Source organism: Mangifera indica, chromosome 1 (genome assembly GCF_011075055.1).
Source record: "Mangifera indica cultivar Alphonso chromosome 1, CATAS_Mindica_2.1, whole genome shotgun sequence".
Lineage (NCBI taxonomy): Eukaryota > Viridiplantae > Streptophyta > Magnoliopsida > Sapindales > Anacardiaceae > Mangifera > Mangifera indica.
In genome coordinates, this window is record NC_058137.1 from 5,873,687 (window position 1) to 5,896,590 (window position 22,904).

The following is a 22,904-nucleotide window of genomic DNA, read 5'->3' on the forward strand; positions in this document are numbered from 1 at the left end:
GAAATCGAATGAAATGATAAGCAGATGCGATGGTGAATTGATATTGAAGGATTGATGCCTTGTCAGGATTTACTTATTTCTCTGTCAAATTTGTTAATAAAATCTATTATTATTATTTTTTAATAAAATTGGTGAAAAAGGCAAAAATGTCATGTATCATTATAGAAACTAAAAGTCAGTGTTTTAATTATCAAATTGAATCTTAACTTAAGCAAAAGTCCTTTAGATCAATTATTTGTTGGATTAACGGTCAGATCAGTTTCAAATCTTCTGACAATCGACTCGTATATAGAGATGGTTAGAGCAAGTTTCTTCCTTCAGACAATCGTCATAGGAGTAACGTCAAGGAGAAGTTGACGAGAATATATAATTGACAACTTTTAGATCTAAGGGCGTGTGTTGTGGTTCAGGAAGTCAAGAAAGGTGATGGTTGTTCATGTCTAAGGTCTGAGGCTCACATAGGTTGCAATAAGATCCCCTAGCTTGTTCTCCTCTTGATTTCATGCAACAATGAGACCAAGCTTCTCATCTTTATGGAAGTAGACAGATCTAATCAAGTCACCATTTGTTAGTGTTACAATTTAGGGCAATGCAGGAAGAAGGTAATGGCAAATCCATTCACTCCCCCAAAAAAAAGAGAGTGATATGGTGGACGGAAAACAAAACGGTGATGACAATGAAAAAAGAAACGTCATTCAAGGCCAAGCCACTAAGTTATAGTGATGTGGCTGAGGACGGGGCAATCAAGGAACCGAGATCTTGGTGAATGTTGTTGTTGAGGAGAAAAGAGCAAGTGCTGGAGGTGGCAATGAAGATTAACTCACTGTCCTTAATGGCCTATGAAGTCCTGCAACAATGGGATATCAAGAACTATCCTTAGCTTATCCGATCATAACACTAGGCAGATATGCATAACATGGACATGAATAACAATAAAAACAAGATAAATTGAAATAGGAATCACATTTCCGTTTGTAAGCAAGTGAAACTAGTAAGAGAGAAAATCTAACAATCCTTGATGTTTCAAAAAGTAGTAATTTGATGAATTGAATACCAATGGAATAACCTTGGTGAGATAGTCTCATTCTCCGTACACCCCAAACTCCAACACTGTTTAGTTAAAAAATTGAGAGCTCTATACGTGTCCTCAGGACATGTAGGTTTAGGATTATAATCTTGTGAATTTGTTCAAGTCCCCGAGTGTAATCAAGTAACCTTGCATAAGGGAAATGGGTTGATAAATACCCCCAAATGCATTCGAGACCACAAATCCCATCACCAATTCACCGTCATGTGATTATCTATTATGCGTTACCACAAAGATTAATTATTTTATATGTTATTTTATTTAAATATAATTAATTTTTATTAATTAATTTTTTAAAATAAAAATACTACCAAATTTATAAGTAATAGAAGATAAATTACTTCAATAATATACATATCCCTCCATCCAAACCCTCCCCTAAAAACGTCAAATAAGTGTTCTAGCCAGAGTGTGGTAAATGGTGAATCTCCTATGAGATATGTTACAAGTGAGTTGTATGTTTTGCTCACTAGGTAGAACTCAATTCTAAACACATGAATATAATTACTGTCACTAACAGCAGTTTCACAACATACACAACTTCAACCCATTTCTTCATCAGTAACAACACTACTCCGGTCGGAGCTATGCACTATTCATGAATAGATTCGACATGAAGCAATAAAAAGAAAAATTGAATCCAAGTTCATGACTTTAACAAGCCAGAATTAGAAAGGAGGCGAAGTGCCTGGTTTGAGTTATTCAGAACCGCAGATGATCTTGAAACCTGCATTTTCCTTTTCTTTAAGAACTCCAAGGAATTCTTCAAGCATTCTGGAGGAGGAATGTCCTTCAGAATAACAGGCTCTAACCTGCAAAGAAGGATCCAATCTCAAATGTTGCGAACCTAACAAGATTTTCCATAATGCCATAAAGCAAAGATCCCTTACCCTGAGCTTTTCTTCTTTTTCTTCCTAGAAGGACGTTTCACCTCAGCCTTGTCATCTTCAGAGTCTGATAAGAAAACTTTTCTGTAGACAGAAGATGAACATTTGGTCATGATGATGCAGACTTAAGTTAAAAATCATTAACATGCATGCACACGAGCAAACCACAAATACGCAAATAGCAGCATACTTCTCACGTGCAGCAAGCATTTCAACAATGTCATTTGGAAGCATCCCTGAACCATCCAAAGCCTCTTTTTGTGTCTTTTCTGGCTCAGATTCGGCTAAATCTTGCATAGCCTTATCTCCTTTAGAAGTTCGTGGAGTTTTCCTTTGAGCCCATAGTCTGCGACGTTCTTTTCCCTCACGAACAACCCTATGTGGAGGAATTAATATAAAGTTCAATATGTACATTTAGCACTTATCGTTTAACATAAAACAGATCATAAATACAACAGTAAGAAAGTTGGCCTAATTGTGGAATCGACTTAGAATGGATAGCAGGTTTGCAAAGTTTAGGGTAGAATACCTGAATTTTAAGAAATCAACAATCTTGAATGGTGTGTTACCCAATACCACTCAAAATTTAATAAACAAACAATACAATACATTGATCCTCAAGCATCAACATTGGGATACTTCCTGCCATCCTGTATTGATCTTTTCCTATGTGTTACATGTTAACATCTCCCAAACCACATGCAATCCATCTTATTTATCATAAATAAATGCCCATAGAACAATAGCAGAGAAACTAACCTAACTTAATTGGATACCCAACCTCTCAACTCTACACCATTTAATAGTTCATCTTCCTTTGAACTCCTTCACATAACAATTAAAATTTCATTTAAAAATAACCATCAACGCTCCTCGCTCAAATTAAAGATTTCCTATGACTAAACATCTTCCCTCATCAGTTCTTACAGACTTTATCAAATTCTAAAAGAAATTACTTAGTTTTATTTACTGTAAATATTAATTTACAGGATCATATGCAGTAAGAGTATACCTGGCCTTATTTTCTTTCTGGACTCTTCGTATCTCTTCATCTTGCCGTATTCCCTAAAAAAAAAAAAATATAGATAGACAATTCGTAAATCAATTTTGCATGTCTTAGTTGAAATTATATTCCAAAAAAAAAGGATAAAAGGGACACCTGATCGGCTGTGAATTCCTCAGGAGCGTCGTCATAATCTTCTCCCTCCGACATTCTCAATCTCTTGCTCTCCTGAAACTCCTGAGGCCTAGGGTTTAAGGTAAAATAGTAAAATACAAACTGAAGAAGCCATTCACATATTGCTTGTTTGGGCTGGGATATTGGCCCATATTCTCCACCGTCGACCCAGAAACTCTGTTAAGCCCGAAACTCTGTTAAGCTAATTGGATTCTTTAGAGCCGTTAAAACTTCTTCCAAACTCCGTTAAGTAAATATTATTATAATAAGAAAATATGAGAATAAAAAATTATGCGGAATAGAAAAAGAAAAGGCCCGTCACCAACCCTCCAAGGTTTCAACAACTCTTAAATTCCCACCAGATGTTCCAGAAAACCTCAGTCACCTCCCTTCAACACCGTTATTTAATGCCAAAACATAAAAATGATTGAACAGAAAGCCCCTAAGCAATAAAAATTTTTAAAATAAAAATCCTTCATACTTTTTATAGTTGAGATTTAAAGGGGGAGACCAAATATTTCCCACCCAAACTATATTGAAATTGTAAGGTCGCATATTTGAAGTCAAAAAATGACATTTTTTTACCTTTACCCATCACTATTAGTAAAATTAATTGATTTTTAGGGTAAATAGATTAAAAGATAAAAATTACTTTAAAACTTTTAATATTATTAAAGAAAATAACATTTATCCCTTTAAACTTTAATAAATATATTTTCACTCCCTATTTTTATAAAAAAATTAAATTTTAAAACTTAAAACAATCATCGACGATGAAATATCATAGTGACAAATCAATGTGATTTTAACTAAAATTATATTAGAATAATGTGATTCAACTGAAATCACACTAAAAAATAATTCTAGATGAAATTGCATCAATTATACTAGTGCGTTTTAACTAGAATCACATCAAAATTATGTAAATTTAATTAGATGCGCATTGACATAGATTGATTTTGATATAATCACACTGAAATGATGCAATTATGATGAAATCGCACAATTTGGATGTGATTTTAATCGTAATTTCAATTTTAATTAGTGTGATTTTAAATTGAAATCCAGCTACTATAAGGAATCTGAATTCTTGAAAGCATTAAAAACACGAAAAGGAAGAAGAAAATTTTGTTGGCTGATAAATTTTGTAAATTTAGAACGCTGAAATTAGAGTCACGATCAATTTAGGGGGCCTAGTTAAACTTATAACTCCAAAGATAAATTAGCCCAAATAATCAAGAAAATAAAATTTTAAAAAAAAAAAACTCCACCATTCAACAAATACTCGTATAAGATTCATGAATTTTACAGAAGTTCCAATGCAAGAATGGTATCTTGAACATTAAAGACATCGATCTAAGGAACACGGTTTTTTTATTAATTTAAAAAAAAAAAAAAAACCTTTAATATTTGTCAGCAACATCTTCCAGGATTTTGCTCAACTCTGAAATTTTAGAGAGCATAGGCATGTGGTCAGCTCCCTTAATCATAATCACTTCTTTGGGAGGCTCATTCTCGATCATCTCCAATTGGAAGTCAGGCTTTATCACTTCATCTTCCCCGCACATCACATAGATCCGGTCGACGGAGCCGTACCTCTCCTTTGTTAGCAGGAATTTTTCAGTAAAATCTTCTTTGCAAAACCTAGTCGTTCTAACCTTTTGATTTGCTATCTCCAGAATCTACATGCAGATGTGGCGTAAGTTAAAGCAAATACATTGCACTGAGACGAGGGGTTAGCTTTTGGGGTTAAGCCAAAAAACCACCGTTGTTAAAGGTCAGAGTTCGATTAACAAAATTTTTATCTCATGTGAAAAACTTGCACAGGGTAAAATTGAATAGTAACACATCATAACAAAGTGAAACTTTGAATTATCTACAACTGTAGCTGTGAATATGGTTAAAAGTTTATCTGTCCGATAAAGTCGGACAGGGCTCCCAGATTATAAAAAATAAAATATACATTGCATTGCATAGTAGCCTTACAGTAATTAGGTTGGGATACTTGAAGACTTACGGATTCAGTGCAGTTCTTGCAAACCTTGGTTTTAATGTATTCTGGACCAAAGCGAATAGATGATTGAACTGTATCTACTCCATGGTCAAATTTTAACTCGCAATCCATCCAGTCTTCTAATGGCGTTCTGTTCAAATACTGGGAAACCAGCACAAAAACAAAAGAGGGTTGATAAAATTAGCTTCTCAAATGCATTTTAGCTTATATAGTGAAAAAATAATAATAGTGTGTACTTCTTCTATGATGACTCCTGGGGGAGATTTGTGAGTAGGCATTAAAGCGGACACAAATACTCCAACAGAAACTAATTGTGGAAACTTTTCCATGGCGAGAGCAATGCTAATCCCGCCATAGCTGTGGCCTACAAGAATGACTTTATCACCGGCCTTTAGAGAGGCCAGGAAGTTTACCAGTGGCTCAATAAAATCTGAAAGAGGATATATGTCATTGAAATTCTTGGCGTTGAGCGCGGTGGTTCCCAAGTCTATTGTAGTAATTAGGTGACCGGCTGCTTTGAGCGGTATCCTGACTTTGAACCAAGGCCATTCTCCAAAGCAAGCTGCATCAACGAAAACAAAGTGCTTCATTTTCGCCATTGCCACCTTCTGTCTCTACATTCTCTTGTATACAGAAGTTGAAATGGACAAGTTGCAGAAGTGACAAGTTATTTATCATCATTTTGCGGTTTCAATATTTGTTGGACAACCATGCAGTTTTGATATTAATCCAATTAACATTAATTAATGCCCATAAGGTTTAACAACTACCAAAAACACCCTTGTTTTTAAAAATAAGTGTTTTTATGATTGTTGACATTGTTTTAGTCAATAAACCCTAAAGCATAATTTCTTTCTTAATACAACCTCGTTAAACGAAACCAATTTTTTTGATAATTTTCTCCTGTCTCTCCTCTTTAGTTTTACTTACAAATTAGTTTGATTTTGATGATGGATTCATTTAGGATTGGGTTGATAAATCTGAAAGCTGTGGAAGTTGATGGTTCATAGTGAAAAGTTAGAGGTGAGAAAGTAATTTGTGGGAAATATTTGGTGACAGCGGTTGATGGGCAGTGCTTAATTAGCAGTACAACAGAGAAAAGAAAAGAGAGTGAAGGGCGCCATGCAAGAAGCTATAATTATAAATCAAAATGAACAAAAGCCAGTTGGGCACCTTTTTCAAAAACTTACCATTCTAGTTTTTCATCTTCCAATTTCTAAAAAGCGTTGCTGAAACAGTTTACCCACATCCATGCAAAATTTGTAAACTAGTGTTCTTCGAAAATGAATGAAGACCTTTTACAGTAGCGTGTTCTTCGAAAATGAATGAAGATCCCTTTTCTTTTTTAATCTATTTGGGTATATGAATTGGAGGGCATCCTATGCAATATCAACCCTTGGCTTCTTCTGCAAATACAAGTTTCAGAAACAAATTTTACTGATACTAGTTACATTAATCTCTAATTTATATTATTTTGCAGATTCCAACAACGAATAAATTAAAAAATATTAATGTTTGTTTGCTGAATATTTTTACAGTTTAAAAAAGGTTCATTCATGTTTCGGAAACAGAAACGAGAGGCATGATTTTCTTTTCCTGTTTGATGACTGTGTGACGCCTTTTTCGACATACAAGACACTACTGCGGTAAGAGCTGGAAGAAGACATTACTGAGGAAAGAATTGGGATGAGTAGCAATTGGCCCAACAATCCAATCCTCCCAACCACCAGCATCAAACTAACTAAATATTTATATTTAATATGGCCAAACGACTATTTCCCACCCAAGGTTTGATGTTTTCTCAAAAGTCCCCCCTTTAACTATGAAAACACCAAATACCCACCCATGGTCGGTTAGATTTAACCAAACCCTAACGGTGGTAGGGGTAAAATCGTCATTTTTGCTATAATATTAAAAATAAACTAAAATAGAATCTAATTTTGCCCCCCTAAACTTTAAAAACTAAAATTTTCCCCCAGCTTAAATTTTAAAAAATGGCAGTTTCATCCTAGGGTTTGGTTTTGAAATCTCCGGTGACCGTTCCGGCTCCATTGCCGACGGCCTCTCCCTCCCGAAGCAACCTCTCCTTCCGGTGAATGTTTTCCTCCCAAGGCCAAGCCGACGCAGATCGATCCTCCAAATGGGAGGAAAACATTTGCCGGAAGGAGAGGTTGTTTCGGGAGGGAGAGGCTGTCGGCAATGGAGCCGGAATGGTCGCCGAAGATTTTAAAACCAAACCCTAGGGTGAAACTGCCATTTTTTAAAACTTAGGTTGGGGGAAAATTTTAGTTTTTAAAGTTTAGGGGGGCAAAAGGAGATAAAATTTTCAGGCGTTAGGGTTTGATTAAATCTAACCGGCCATAGGTGGATGTTTGGTGTTTTCATAGTTAAAGGGGGGACTTTTAAGAAAACATCAAACCTTAGGTGGGAAATAGTCGTTTGGCCTATTTAATATGGGTAGAACAATGCTGGCAGTAAGAAAAGATTTAGGAAATGCATCGGACTGTTTTTAAATAAATAAAAAAATAAATAAATTTATTTATTTATTAAATAAATAAATCGTTTAACTAAACAATCCTAATTAATTTCAAATTCTAGAAAACTAACTTTAATAGACTTTAACAAAAATTGAACTCTCCTAAAGAATTATTAAACTAGCTATTAAACACTTATTATACTAAGAAACTAACTTTAAATTAATGATTTAGAAAGAAAGTTAGATTAAATTAAACTTTTTACAATCGAAAAACTTGACTCTACATAATTTGTCACATAAATATGTCACCCCTTATACTACATAAGCACCCCACATATTATTTTGTTATTATATTATTAATTTGTCCTCTCTTTTATCTTTGATTCATTTTTTCAATGTTTTTGTTCGTCTTTTTTATCCAACATACCTTTTATCTTGAATATTTCTTTGACATATTTTCTCTTCATATTTAGCCTTCTTTTCCTTTCACGAGTTGAAGGTATTGGTCCTCCATCAAACACAAATGACTTTCTCGATGCTACCATTCCAAACATTCCCAATGGGCAAGACAAATTTGCAAGACCATCTGAATGCTCTATAGAACCTCTTGTATAAATGATGCACTATATAATTAATAAGATTAAATGATATATCATAATTTAAAAGGAGTTTAATAAGTTAATTAACAATAAATAAACTAAGTGTCAGAAATGTGTACAGGAAATGAATCGGGGGATGCCACTTGCATTCCTATTATTTATTATCCTTACAATTTTCGCTATTTCTTGATTGGCCAAACAACTATTTCCCACCCAAATTATGCTGAATTGTTAAAGTTCCCCTCATTAACTATAGAAATATCGTTTATCCACCCATAAACAGTTAAAATTAACGATAATAAATGTAAAATCCTCATTTTATATTTAATATTAAAAATAAACTTAAATATGATTTCATTTCCCCCCCTAAATTTAAAAAACTAACTTTTCTCCCCTAAGCCAAGTTTGAAAAGATCACATTTCCCCCCTAGGGTTTAGTTTCCAAACCCATTCACTTTCTCCGACGCCATCGCTGGCCGTCGCTCCCTCCCGATGGTTTATCTTCCACCGACAGCCCACCTCAAGCCCACCCCAACCCATCCGGCACCGAGAAACATCGTTTGGGAAGAGAAATCGTCTTCCCAGACGATAAAGGCAAGATGAATCATCTTCCCAAATGAAAACAAGACGACTCATCGTCCTCTTGGAAGAAGAGTCGTCTTCATCTGGGAAGACGATTTCTCTTCCCAAACGACGTTTCTCGGTGTCGGATGGGTTGGGGTGGGATTGAGGTGGGCCGTTGGTGGAAGAGAAACTGTCGGGAGGGAGCGACGGCTGGCGATGGCGTCGAACGGGTTTTGAAACTAAACCCTAGGGGGGGAAATGCAATCATTTTAAACTTGGCTTAGGGAATAAAATGTTAGGTTTTAAACTTTAAGGGGGTAAAATGAGATTAAATTTTCAGGGGTTAGAGTTCCGTTAATTTTAACTGCTCATGGGTGGGTAAACGGTATTTCCATAATTAATGGGGACCTTTGACATTTCAGCATAGTTTGGGTGGGAAATAGTCCTTTGGCCTTCTTGATTCTCAGACTTTTACTTTCTGAAAAATTTTTAATTTAGGTAGTCGAATATATTTACAAATCTTTTCCTTGTAGAAGTGTTTTATTAATAGTTCTATTTCTATATATCAACGGATAAACCACAATGTCAATATATATCACAGACAACTCGTGCATGCTCCACCTGCTTCTCCTTCTCCTCGCCTTTCGCTTTGCTAAAAGATGGTGATGCATGGTGGTAGTTTTCGTTCTGATTCAAGAGTCCATACAGATGTGTACGACGGGATTCAATTAAGAAAGCTTAAAGGATGGACTGAATCAGACGCCATGTTCTTAAGAAAGTTGATCAACACCAGAGAGGAAGCTGAAGAGAAGAGTGACAAACTTTCTCCTTGGTCAAAATTCATCTTTCCCTCTGAATCGTTTCGTCTATGTCTTGACGACCACTTTGCACGCAGGCAGAGATATTTGAGAAGCTACAAATTCAGCGAGGATCAGAATGATACCATTATAGGCAAAACAAAGAAGCGGCTTCAGTTGAAGAAACTGAATTGGAGGAGTAATAATGAAAGTAAAGACGGCGCTCCTTCTGTTCTCAAAGGTGGATTGAAGTTCTTGCTCTCATGTATTCCTAGGGTGCATTCCCGAAAATCTTAGTAGCATTATATACACAAACAATATGCATAAATTTATATATAAATAATGATATATTATTATACGATTGAGTGATTTAAAATTAGAGATAAAATAACATCTAATCATATGGTAACATTTTATTGTTTGTGCACAAATTTTTGTACTTTATTTATACACATATTTTTATCTAATAAGGTTGTAGGAAGAGGCAAGTACAAATTGTCTTTGCCTCTGTGATGGAGTTTCTCCAGCCCAAGATCCCTCAGCAGCAACTTTTCTGCTATTTGTAGACTCTATTTTGGTTGTTTTAGTACTTATTGGGTGGTGCTGAAGGCTTTTTGTTACTTCTTCGTTGCCTTGGGGGCTAGTTTCTTGCTTTGTTCTTAGGTTTTTTGTGTTCCTATCTTATCTCCTATCTTGCAATTGCGAAGATAGTAAAACAAGATGAACTTAAAGTTGTGGTTTTGATTTTCCTTTTTATATATATTTGCTTTTAAAAAATAATAATAATAATAAAGTACTGATGATAGTGTGTGCATATGGTTGGCATGCTTAGTATTTTAATTTTTATGCATGATTTCCTCGTATTCAAATCTATTAATTAACGTCTATGTGAAACATATTGTACCTTTTATCTATAATTTGCTCTAAACGTGATGGAAGTTGAGTAGATAATTACTAGATCTTGTATATACATGTTATTATAACTTATTTCATTCTAATTAGAGGTGGCAATGACCCTTATTGAACCAGATCGAACTGACTTCAGTGTAATCTATCATATCGGGCTAAAGTCTGCATAATAACAAGCTTTGCAAATGGACTTGCCTATAAAAAATATTAAGAACCTTGACATGACTTACACAACAGGTCCACCCATGGGTTTTTAGTGGATTAGCACATTAATTTTAATAAAAAATGTTTTTTATTAAATTATATTTTCTTTTATTAAATTATGTTAGAAAATTGAATTATGATTTTAAAAAAAAAAAACCTATTTATAATGGGTAAGTTAAACATTTATGATACTTACACGGAATAATTAAAACTATATATAGTGATTTTGCATTTCGTACTTTTACAAAAGTGTTTCGTATATAAAAGATACATTTTAATAACTTTCTTCACCCACTTTAATAAAGTTTAAGTAAACTTAAGTTTTGATTGTTTTAAATAGATGAAATTTATTTAAAAAACTCAATTCATTTTTTTATAAATCTTTTGTTTGTTCTGCATAAGTCACAATAGTAGTGGGTTGTGTTGGATCGACTTGTAAACCTCATTTTTAGACTCATGACTTAGTTTAATAAGCTTGCAAGCCTAACACGACTCATTATAGTAGTGAGTTGTGTATCTACAAGCGAGGCCAAATCAAAGGGTTTGGGCCAAGCCTCAGACCAACATAACCTCCTTGATGCATTTAATTCTAATAAATGTAATTATGAAAGGATTAATTCAAGAGCACACACAATTTTATAAAATTAAGCCACTCAACATGAGATTTATATAAAAATAAATTATGTTAGAATTAATATTATCATTTTTTAGAATTAAATTTAGTAAAATTTAATCATCCTTTCCTGCACATGTCCTAATTCTCTGCAAGTCTGATGTGAAAATGAAGATTGGGTCAGCATTATAATTTGAGTAAATCACATTTTCCACCAAGCCCAAGCCTAAAAATCTGTTCCACCTCTAAATTATATAAATAGCACTCTCCACCAAAAATAAAACAATCTTTAGATATTTAAAGATTTTATTTTTAATTTTTAATTTATTATTATATAATGATTTTAAAAAATAAAATAGTAAGAAAAAAATAGTAATTTCACTATCTAACACAAGTTTGATTTACAGTGTAAAATATTATTTACGATATCTAATGGTGGAAATGGGTTTTAAGTGAAACCTAAATAGGAAAATGTAATTTACTCTTATAATTTAAAATGAAAAGTAACTGTTTAGCAAAAATAATGTTTGATGAATCAAAACAAACAAATTTCAGAAGAAATCTGGGAATTACAATTTGAATAATGGTAAAGAATTACCCAAATGGCAAAACTGTGCAATATTTTTACTTTCAGAATTTCGATTAACAGCCTAATAAAATCCTTAAAAGCGTAATTAGAGTGACTTGAAGGGATAAAATATTCCTGAGTTTAAAAATAAAATGGAAAAAATTTTTGTAAGGGGAGATGACGGGAGTCCTGAGTTACGGGTCAGTCAGTCAAATTGGACGGCGATTAGATGCCGATTTGATCGACAAGCAAACGCGTACAACAGTAGGAAAAGTGGCCAATCAAACTTTTGAGTAAAGCATAGATTTAATATTTGTAAGGGGATCTGCATGTGGCAACTATTGCTGAAGCCCAACCAATCGGGTCAACAGGCTTTGTTTTTAATAAATCAGAGAAAATATCAATTGGGTTGTTCAACTTCAAATTAGATACGTCAATAGAAAGCCAGTCTAAAATATTGTTGTTGTGTTGGCATTGATTGAAGCACGCGGAGTGAAGAAACAAGTCAAGGGTGGCACCATCAGCACGTGGCTTCCGGCCTTTGCAAAAAATCTCTTACCAAAGTCTTGAGTTGAAAATGATTTTGGTTGCTTGTACCAAAAACAAAAAAGAGAGGTACGTGGTCAAGATTGAATTCAAATTGAGTTAACTTATATTGAAAAGTTAGTTTGATTCGATTTAAATTTATTTATTTTAAATATAAATTGAATTCAAGTTAAAATATTTAATTTGTTTTAAAATCGAGTCAAACTTAAACCATAACGAGTTCCATTCAGTTTTATTAGTGAGTTGGATAGATAACTTAATTCAATTTAAACTTGACTTGTGACCCTATTTGAATTATATTAAATAATTATTAAATAATATTGTTTTGTCAATGAACTACAAATTCAAATAAAAAATTTGAGTTATAAATTTGATTTAAACTCGAACCAAATCCTAATTTAACTATTTTTATTAGAACTAAACTCAAATCACCTTTAATATTAATTTAATGAATTTAAGCTAAACTTAAATTGAACTATTTTTTATTCGAATCAAACTTGAATTAAGAGTTGTTCGAACTCGATTTGATTCGTGTCTACTCTTATCCATGATAACACTAATATCACTTGTTCATCCAAGCAAGTTTCTTTTACTCTTCTCTTCCACACGGCTTTTGAACGTTCCCTATCAACTAATAAAGCATCTTGACTGATGCACGGTACATGAATGTCACTGACGAATGTATTTTTGAAATGGGAGAAGGACTATTTCCCACCTAACTTTTGATGCGTTCTCAAAATGCCACACATGTCAGATGAAAATCCAGTTTTCCCACCCATGAGTTGTTAATTTGGATGGTTTCTGTTTGCATAACGGTAAAATATCCATTTTACCCTTATTAGATGAAATGACAAAAATACCCCTCTGCAAAATTCATCCCAAAATTGATGTGAGGTTTTCCTTCACCCCCCTTAGGTTTTAGAAACTAACATTTCGCCTTACCTAAAGTTTTTAAACTTTGAAAACTAATATTTTCACCCCCAAACCTAGGGTTTCCAAATTTTTCAAAAAAACAGCCGCCCCCCATAACTTTCAAAACTAGCAGTTTCACCCCTATTTTTCAACTTCATCTCCCGACGTCGTCTCCGGCGTAGTCACCTGCCTCCTCCTTCTCCTGGTGCGACGGCGGTGGTGGCCGAAGAAGGAAGAGATGTAGATCTCCTTCTCCTGGTGCACGGTGCGACGAAGAGACGGAGATCTCTTCGTCGCACCACCGTGCGACGAAGAGGTCTCTCTTCGTCGCTCCACCCAGACGACGAAGGACGACTCTTCGTCGTCCTTCGTCGCTCGTCGCGTCGTCCAGACGCTACGACGAAGGACGACGAAGCGTCGTTCTTCGTCTGTTCTTCCAGATCTGGACGACGCTTCGTCGTCTAGATCTGGGCGACGAAGGGTCGTCCTTCGTCGTCCTTTGTAGTCGGAGATCTCCCATCGATCGATTGTAGCGGCCGTCGGTGGTGGCCGAAGAAGGAAGCAAAACCCTCAGGGGTGAAATTAAAGTTTTCAAACTTTGAGGATGGGTTATTTACTTTTTGAAACCTGAAGGGGGAAACAGTAAAATTTTAAAGTTTTAATGTTTTAAATAGTAAATAACGATTTTGCCCCTGTTCCTAACTGAAAAAATGGACAGCAGTTTGGTCATGGGTGGGAAAACTGGATTTTCATCTGGCGTGGATGACATCTTGAAAACGCATCAAAAGTTGGGTGGGAAATAGTCCTTCTCCCTTTTGAAATTGGCATTGTAATTTACAAGTTGACAGGTAAACTTCCAGGCCCGACCGTTAGGTTAATTTCCATACATCTTGTCCCACAACATGCCATAAATCTATACAGTCCGTTGGCCAAAAGACTTATTCCCTTCATCCATTTTTTAACTCATATCTACTTAATTTAAAATTTTCAAATATTTGCCATTATATTAAAATTAAAGTTAAAAATAAAATTACTATCTAATAAAAAAATTAAAATTTTATTTTATCTCATTGTTTTCTTAATTTAAAAAATTATCAATTTTTCTTTTCTGAAATTTAAAAAAAAATATTTTCTCTTCAGTTTTTTTTCTTTTTTAACCATCTTTTTTGTTCTGACCCACAGCCGGCCCTTCCCATCAGTTTTCCTGTTCCGACTGCTCAGGAGACAATATTCGCGGCCATAAAACGGACTAAGCCGAATAGAAGCAAAGCTATATTTAAGGAGGCAAATTCCGAGTGGAACAGTGAGAAAGAGTCCATTAAGTAAGAAATCAGAGCTGGAATGGAATCTCTGAGAATAACAGATAATGCAAAACGCGTAACTATCTACTATTTCAATTGCTATCTTAATGCGATGGAGTTAAACATATAAACGAAATTCTCAGCATTTTGATCCATTTGTTCTTCAGCTATTTCCCATTAACCCCGAATTTCTCCCAATGTTTTCCGAATTCAAACAAAGTGAATACAAAAACAAAAGCAACGACTGACAGAAGAAATGAAAAGGAACTTACAGTCAATATCAAAAGGCCCCGGCTACAAAAATAATTAATTTTAAAAAAAAAGGCAAAAAAATAAGAGGCTGAGTCGCTGGGGTTGTTGGCGTAAAGACTGCGGAAAGAGGAAGGAAGACGGTTGCACAGAGAGAAAAATTGTCTGATGGGAGCAGATGCAGGAAGAACAACAATTAGAACAAAAAAAAAATTGAAAAATAAAATCACAAACGAATATCCATGGAAAAAGGGTGGAGATTGTTGGTGACTGAGGGATGTGGAATCACGGCCAAGTCGATAGGAGACAGCCACTGGAGAATGTCGGAACCCGGAAAAGGGGTCTGCAGTCTTCACCAGGCTGAGATCCGGCGTCGCTGGTCTCCACCGTACCGAGATTTTGAGTGGTCTGGCTTAACGGTTGGCAAGGATTTTTTTTTTTTTTAATGACAAAAAAATAAATTAAATAAATATTTCCGATAAAATGACAAAAATATTCAGACTTTTATTGACGACGCCTAGGTTTTGGAGGATTTTTTGGAATTATAGTTTAATATATGGTTAAACTGTCGTTAATACTGTCTTTTTAATATTAAAAAAATAAATAACAAGTCAAATAGTTAGGGCTTACGGGTACCCCAATCGTTTTCAAATGCAGATGCGTCCACTGTTATAGTGTTTTGGTCTTGTGTGATATTTTTCTAATCAATGGACAAAAATTAGGTAATTTCACAAACATTTCCGATAAATATGAAGGCCCAATGACTACTTCCCAACCAGATTTTGATAAAATGACGTTTACCGATTTTTTTTTAATAGTCTTTTGGTTGAATTTGTTAATAAAGTTTATTAAAATTTTTATAAATTTGATGCAAACGAAAAAATATTATTTATTTTTATTGAAATTAAATAATAGTTTATACTTTAAAAATTTTAAAAAGTTTTATTTATTACTGTCAATTAGTATTGTGAGTGAGGATAGTGCGGCAAGATAAAAAAAATATAAAATAATTAAAATAAAAATATATTTTATTGGTGTGATATTAATATTTGAATAATTATATATTATACAAAATAATAAATATTCTCTTTAACAATTAAAATTAATATTTGAATTTGATAACCGAGTGAAGACGAAAAATTGTAGTTTCAGACAAAACTTGGTAGGCCAAAATTAAATTCATACCCTACAATTTTTACTCTTCCTTAAAAAGTGGAAGAAATTTTTATAAATTAAAAAAAAAATTGCAAAGCGAATAGAATTATTAAGTGGGTTCCACAATTGGTGGCGGAGAGCGGCCCACTTCCAGCGGCAGCTTCATCAAATCATAAAGCTCATGATGGAGCATCAAAAGGATTCTCAGAGTGGATGGTGCATCTGTTCTGGTCAACCCAGTTGCACTTACGTGAAGGTTGGGAACATTCTCGCCCAATTAAAATGACTCAAATCCACAAGGCCATTCCCGTACAACGTCTTTTCAGGTTGTTGGTTGGTTATACCTCCAACCATTGGGAATTTTTTTTTTTTTTTACGTCTCAATAAAACTATTATTCTGGTAAAATCTGTAGAGTAAAAATGTAATTTAATTAATTATTAATGAGAATACATATTTAAATAAAAAAATATTGTCTTTTAAAATATTTTGAAATATATATTTTCAATTCCAAATAAAAAAAATGAAAGGCTGAAAATTCTCAATCATACCAACAGACAGGACGGGAGGTACGTGCACGAGATATGCGTGACACAATTATGAATATAGAAAAAATCTTTGAAAATTCGCATGATATTTATTTTTTTAGTCAGCAGTAGTCAGTTCTGAGAAATAAATAAGCTTAAAATTCTACTTTTCCAAGGATCTTTAGAGAGGGTGGTTTTGTCATTTCATCAAACAGTAGTGCCGTTGTTGACACGTTTTAAGACGTGAAAAATACGAAGCTTTCTCAGACTAGCACGGTCCGTTGGAGACAAGTCAATATTTGAATTGGAAATTGCAGCGTTTCGGGGTAAGCGATGAAAACCTGAATTTTCTTTCATTTTGCTAGCAAAACCAACAAATAAATTGCTTTATTAACCATTAATGGACCTCTGTCTGAGCATTAATTGATATGGATGGCCTCCCAACGCCTCCATTTATTGCTCTTTCCAAGTCAATATACAAATATGGTAGCAAATTAGTTTGTGTTCTTTTGATCAATTGTTGAATTGTTCAATCAATATTTTCTTTCTTTTTTTTTTTTTTTTTGCTTTGACAGTCTGCAGGTGATGATTGATGATTCTTCGACGATTAAATTTTGTTTCAATTATCTTGATCTTCGCTATCTCTGCAGCGGAAGCCGCAGAACACTGTGAACAAACATGTAAAACAAGCAAGTTACTTAAATCTGTACCATATCCATTCGGGTTCTCAAAGGGTTGCCCGATCCAGCTGCACTGCCACCCCACCACTCAGTCCGTTAGAATTGGAGAGTTTGACGTTCAAAATGTGACGGTGGACAGTATCTTCGTTAACCTTCCGCCGAAATGTAACCGCCAGATGAGCTCACTCCGTCCCCTTTTCAGCCACAATTACGGGATGACGTCACTGAACAGTTTGCTTCTCCAAAACTGTACTGGTAGTCAAAACGACTGCGTTTTACCGACGAGTTTGGCTGAGCAACAGTTTAATTTGGGCTCATGTGGTAACAGAAGTCCTCATATAAACTGCTACTCTTTTAGAAATAAAAGTGAGACAACTGTGTTGCAGTTTGAAGACTTGAATCGGACTGGGTGCCAGTATCTATTGTCTTCTTTTGCTCTTAACCCGGTCGGAGGCTCTGGCGCTTTGCTCGAATTTCAGCGAGTTGAGTTGGGTTGGTGGCTTCTTCGCAATGATAAGAATTGCTCTGAAAATGCTGTGATTAAAAATGTCAGCCTCCCTACCAGAGAGCATGGGTTCCGTTGCATATGTAAAGAAGGTTTTCAGGGTGACGGGTTCGCCGCCGGGACTGGCTGCCGCAAAAGTGAGTCGACCCTTTGCTTTTTATACTTTATTATTTATTTGTTTATTTGATTTTCATTTTTATGTTTCAAGACGTGATTTGGTGTGACGCACTGTCCAATTAGAAAATGATATCTTATCGTGACAAAAGTGCCCTCTCCTTAGTAATGTGCGGTCTTGACATGAAGTTTGAGTTTCAGTGGAAATTATTTTTCTGAGAAAATTGTGGAATTCTGCTCGCTACGCTTCCTCATCAAGTGGGTTCTTTGTATTTTATTTGACTTTTTTTGTCATTTTAGTTAGATGAGCACAAAATGAGGCAGAATTTGAGTCATTTGATAATGCTATGAGATCTAGAGTTTTATAAAGGGCCATAGGACTATTTCTATTTCAAGTTTAGTTGCACTTTTAAAGTTATATTTATAAAGATTGAAAAACATAAAATCTCATCTATAAGTTAACTTTTAGTAGAAAAAAAATCTTTATTTTATTAATAATATTAAAAATATATAAAAATAATTATATTTTTCTTTTGAATTTTAAAAAACTAACAATTTTATCTCTACTTAAATTTTTTAATTTTGAAAAATCACATTTTTTTTTTCGAACCTAAGGTTTTTCCTTATCTCCTCCGACTATCATCTCGACGTCGATGTCCTCCTCTCTCCACCTTAAAACTTCAACCGGTGCATGATGGAGCACAACAACATCTTTTCAAACAAAGAAATTGATCTCTTTGTAGGAGATGGAGATTTCTTTGTTTTTGACTAAGACAAATCTCTTTGTTGAGATGAAAAAACCGATTTCTTCATCTCTTAATTGAGATGAAAAAACTGATCTCTTTGTCTTGGACAAAATGATCTAGAGAGAAAAGGCGTCGGCCGACATTTTAGAATAAAGAGGAAAAGTCGTGGTGGTTAAAAGAGAAAAAAACTCTAGATTTGAGGGGGAGAGAATGTGACTTTTTAAAGTTAGAAAATTTTAAGTAACAGTGAAGTTTATAGTTTTTAAAATTTAGGAGAAAAAATATAATAAATTTTATATTTTTTAATATTATTAATAGAGTGATAATTTTACACTTGTTTTAAATAAAAATTTTTAATTTCACTTGACCAATAAGTGAGGCTTTGGACTTTTTAAACCCTGCATTTATGATTTGGAAAACGCAATTAGCTTTTGGGTGGGAAAAGTCCTTTGGCCTTTTATAAAGCATAAAATGATTTAAGTGGCTGTCGTTGGTTAATCGTTAATATCTGGCTGTATAGATAAGATTAGGTTTTTGAAGCATTAAAAACAAGTCACATCTTATAAATAAGGTAATGATGAACATTTTGAATCCTAGGATGTGCAAAATGCAAATTAAAGGGCGCGATTTCTTTAAAGGTGGAACGGGGGTTAAACATTTTATGAAAATTTGATTGATAAGGCAATGGCTTAATGATTTCTGACAATCAATGGTTATGTGTGCTAAGAACTTGGGAGCCATAGCATGTGTTGTGACTGCTAAAAAAGATTCTTGCTGACAAGTTAGAAGTCCAACCTACCACAGTATTTTTTTTTTTTTTTGGTTGGAAGCGCATCCGAAAACAACACAGGCTGATGTTTTCGGAGTTCAAAGTTCAAACTTTTATGCTAAAAGAAGTTAAAAGGGAGGATTGCGTGATTATTAAGACCATTCCAGTTAGTAGTGGCTAACCCAGCTGAAAATTTCTCATACTTAGCGGCTAAACCTGTAACCAAAGAACTTTTTTTTTTTTTTTTTTGTGTTCAGTGCTTCTTATTTCTGCATGTGTTAGTCACATGCCTTTAGCCTGAATGACATGTAACAGTTATGATGCTGTGAGCCTACTACTAAAATTTTAAGCCATTGACAAAGGTTAGCTGGACTATTCGGACTAGGGATATATGTATTGCTGATAACCTATATTTGTCTCTTAGCTTCACTTCTGTAGAGATACTGAATGCTAGATCAAAGGTTGAGAAGCTTAATGAAGGCCTAATTTAGGATTATGTTAACATGAAATAATTACAAGAAATCCTTCTGAATTCAATCAAATTAATAAATTGTTTGAATGTTTCTTCAAACAAGATTGAAACTAGTTACATGATTGTAAAGAAAGTTGTATCAACCCCTAGACACAAGAGAGACAAACTTACTTATAAAGTGAGATATTTTTATCCAATACTCACTACTGATGAAAAAGTAACAAGATTGAAACTATGTGGCCTTCGTTGTATTGTGCTGGCATCAATTTACTTATTTCTTTTTCCCCCTCATTTTCATGTGAGCAGCCTCTGATTGCAATGCCAAAATGTATTTTTCTGGCCGCTGTAGAGGAACCAAAGTTGGTGCTATTGTTGGAGGTAAGATTTTATGTTTCAATGTTGACAGATACAGTTTAGTGTTTTGTATGTTTTCAGGAACTTTTCTTTTTTTTGTTTAACTTTTGACCCATTCCTGTGATCAACTTAAAGCGCCTTAAAATTTTTATCTAGAAACTACTGGAGTGTCTGAAGTGCTGAAAAGTTTCTTTTTTGTCAACATTTCCGCTTTTTGCTGTTCTTGTATGCACCTAATCATTGAATTAGTATCTTAAAACTTGTGTAAATGTCTGTGCTTCCCTTGTTTCTTACTTCCCAAAAAATTTCAAGGTTTTTAAAGTGGGGTTTTCTTTTCATTTTAATTGTCAAGGATCCTGAAATTAAATGAACTCTAGATGATAACTCCATGGCATAGGTTCAAACTGCAGTTGTGTTGAGCAGTTATATACTTCTATTGTTTTTTTTTTTCATAAAAAACTTTGATTTATTAGGAGAATGAATTGTTTTACTGGTCACCATGGAGTGATTCAGTTGTTTGTCTCACCCAGTGACAGCCCAATTAACTATTAGCTAGACAATGGCTAAACAGTTCCTTTGGATGCTTGTAATTTGAGATATATCCTGATTTGGTATTCAGCATGACAATACCATGTCATTCTGGCTCAAATCAATTGAATGATGGTTTTGATGTGTCTAGTTAAAGTATTCTTCAGTGAAAAATAGATAATATTTATGTATTTAATATTTTCTTTTGTGTCGAAAACAAAGAAAGTAGAACATGACTCACATTGTTTTGCTTCCAGGGCTTATTGTTGGAGCTTCCTTTGCGACTGGTCTGGCTCTTATATGTTTCTGCATCCGAAGGCGCTCTATTTCTTCGAGAAACCAGCTGAGTGCTAAGCGCCTTTTGTATCAAGCTGCTGGCAACTCCAGTGTACCGTTTTACCCGTACAAAGAAATTGAAAGAGCTACCTGTTATTTCTCTGAGAAGCAGAGACTGGGAACTGGTGCCTATGGTACAGTTTACGGTGGAAAACTCTACAATGGTGAATGGGTTGCTATAAAAAGGTTTAGATATAGAGACACTGATAGCATTGACCAAGTCATGAACGAGATTAAGCTTCTATCCTCTGTGAGCCACCCAAATCTTGTCCGCCTGTTAGGCTGCTGCATACAGGAAGGTGAACCGATCCTTGTTTATGAATTTATGCCCAACGGAACTCTAAGTCAGCATCTTCAAAGAGATAGAGGTAGTGGACTTCCATGGACAATACGACTTACTATTGCCACTGAGACTGCTCAGGCTATTGCCTATCTCCACTCTGTCATGAATCCACCAATTTATCACCGTGACATCAAATCCAGCAATATACTCTTGGATTTCAACTTTAAGTCGAAGGTAGCAGATTTCGGTCTTTCTAGACTTGGCATGACTGAGTCGTCCCACATCTCAACAGCCCCACAAGGGACTCCTGGCTATCTTGATCCTCAATACCATCAATATTTCCATCTTTCTGATAAAAGTGATGTTTACAGCTTTGGGGTAGTTCTGTTAGAGATCATAACTGCATTGAAGGTGGTTGACTTTTCACGCCACCATAGTGAGGTGAATTTGGCTGCATTAGCCATTGACAGGATTGGGAGAGGCTGTGTGGATGAGATAATAGATCCATACCTTGAACCATGCGGGGATGCTTGGACACTCTCATCCATTCATAATGTGGCCGAGCTAGCATTCAGATGCCTTGCTTTTCATAGAGACATGAGGCCTACTATGACAGAAGTGGCAGAAGAACTAGAACACATCAGGGTCAGTTCATGGGCTTCAAATATTTACATGGCTTCTCCACCAGTTTCATGTTTATCATCAGACTTTGGTAGTGAGAGATCACTAGGTCACATGATGATTAAGAAGGCAGGGGCGATGAGTCAGAAATTACTTGTTCCTCCTAAGGCTGTTGAGTGTCTGCCCACAGTGGACAAGGTGAAGGATAGCTCACCCATGTCTGTGCAGGATCCTTGGTTAAGCGAACAGAGTTCACCTTCAACAAGCAGTTTACTGGGTAAGTAGTGCAGTGACATAGAAGTAATTTCTTACATTTTTGTGAATACTATTGGAGTTTACTATAATTTTTGTAGTTATAAATATTCTCTTGGATGCTTGATTGCCGAAATATATTGTATCTATAAATGTAAAGATTAAAATTTATATTACACAAAATTAATTAGCTTGTATTAAGATATAATATCTCACATTTATATATTATTCACTTATATTGTATTTATTAGACATAAGAGTTTAGTTTTTAACACCCTCTTTCAAGTGTAACCATCATCCTCAAGTATGTAATCACTATAGGTTGTTAGATCCACCATTTGATTACACTGGTCTAACCACAATCTTTAAGTGTGCCACCATCATAGGTTATTAGGTTTGTCATTTGGTTGAGTCTGCTTTTGAATAAATGCATTGTCACTAGTATCCAATAACATTTTAGGTTGTTATGCGCACTGTTTGGCTTAGTTCGTTTTTTGACGGGTACGTTATTATTTGTATCCAAGAATACTTTAGGGTTTTTAAGCTTGTTGTTTAGCTAAGCCTTTTTTTGGACAGGCTCATTATCATTTGTATCCAAAAACACTTTAAATTATTAGACCTATCGTTTGACTCATATTTTGATCTTATGTTAATAATATAT

At 34.6% G+C, this 22,904-nt stretch overlaps 3 protein-coding genes across 4 annotated transcripts; 1 reads left to right on the forward strand and 2 right to left on the reverse strand.

The window, feature by feature from the left end:
- Positions 1-1,561: 1,561 nt before the first annotated feature.
- Positions 1,562-3,277, reverse strand: LOC123212933. The gene is made up of 5 exons (XM_044632184.1): positions 3,134-3,277; positions 2,987-3,039; positions 2,165-2,350; positions 1,978-2,058; positions 1,562-1,899 (listed from the first exon to the last, which is right to left on the reverse strand). Exons 1-5 carry the CDS (start codon positions 3,185-3,187, stop codon positions 1,734-1,736), a joined length of 540 nt encoding a protein of 179 aa, XP_044488119.1. The 5' UTR covers positions 3,188-3,277; the 3' UTR covers positions 1,562-1,733.
- A 1,147-nt stretch (positions 3,278-4,424) lies between these two features.
- On the reverse strand, positions 4,425-5,793 carry LOC123195607 (methylesterase 10-like). Its single transcript, XM_044609417.1, has 3 exons — positions 5,402-5,793; positions 5,169-5,306; positions 4,425-4,833 (listed from the first exon to the last, which is right to left on the reverse strand). The coding sequence occupies exons 1-3, from the start codon at positions 5,762-5,764 to the stop codon at positions 4,555-4,557; spliced, it is 780 nt and encodes a 259-aa protein (XP_044465352.1). The 5' UTR covers positions 5,765-5,793; the 3' UTR covers positions 4,425-4,554.
- A 10,959-nt stretch (positions 5,794-16,752) lies between these two features.
- On the forward strand, positions 16,753-22,444 carry LOC123228088 (wall-associated receptor kinase-like 14). 2 transcript variants are annotated; one of them, XM_044653294.1, is made up of 4 exons: positions 16,753-16,909; positions 17,159-17,905; positions 20,176-20,247; positions 21,009-22,444. In XM_044653294.1, the coding sequence occupies exons 2-4, from the start codon at positions 17,176-17,178 to the stop codon at positions 22,274-22,276; spliced, it is 2,070 nt and encodes a 689-aa protein (XP_044509229.1). In that variant the 5' UTR covers positions 16,753-16,909; positions 17,159-17,175; the 3' UTR covers positions 22,277-22,444. The 2 variants fall into 2 exon arrangements, with proteins under 2 accessions (XP_044509229.1, XP_044509238.1); XM_044653303.1 differs by lacking the exon at positions 16,753-16,909 and adding an exon at positions 16,917-17,069.
- The last annotated feature ends 460 nt before the right edge of the window (positions 22,445-22,904 follow it).

Bases quoted from the DNA above. Each gene is read 5' to 3' on its own strand.
- LOC123212933 (XM_044632184.1), bottom strand. From the start codon at position 3,187: ATGTCGGAGGGAGAAGATTATGACGACGCTCCTGAGGAATTCACAGCC. The intron at 3,040-3,133 runs GTGTCCCTTTTA...TTTTTTTTTTAG, and splicing joins AGGAATTCACAGCCGATCAG to GGAATACGGCAAGATGAAGA. The intron at 2,059-2,164 runs GTATGCTGCTAT...TTCTGTCTACAG, and splicing joins ATGCTTGCTGCACGTGAGAA to AAAAGTTTTCTTATCAGACT.
- LOC123228088 (XM_044653294.1), top strand. From the start codon at position 17,176: ATGATTCTTCGACGATTAAATTTTGTTTCAATTATCTTGATCTTCGCT. The intron at 17,906-20,175 runs GTGAGTCGACCC...TCATGTGAGCAG, and splicing joins CGGGACTGGCTGCCGCAAAA to CCTCTGATTGCAATGCCAAA. The intron at 20,248-21,008 runs GTAAGATTTTAT...TTTTGCTTCCAG, and splicing joins AGTTGGTGCTATTGTTGGAG to GGCTTATTGTTGGAGCTTCC.
- LOC123195607 (XM_044609417.1), bottom strand. From the start codon at position 5,764: ATGGCGAAAATGAAGCACTTTGTTTTCGTTGATGCAGCTTGCTTTGGA. The intron at 5,307-5,401 runs GTACACACTATT...CTGGTTTCCCAG, and splicing joins CAGGAGTCATCATAGAAGAA to TATTTGAACAGAACGCCATT. The intron at 4,834-5,168 runs GTAAGTCTTCAA...ATCTGCATGTAG, and splicing joins GCAAGAACTGCACTGAATCC to ATTCTGGAGATAGCAAATCA.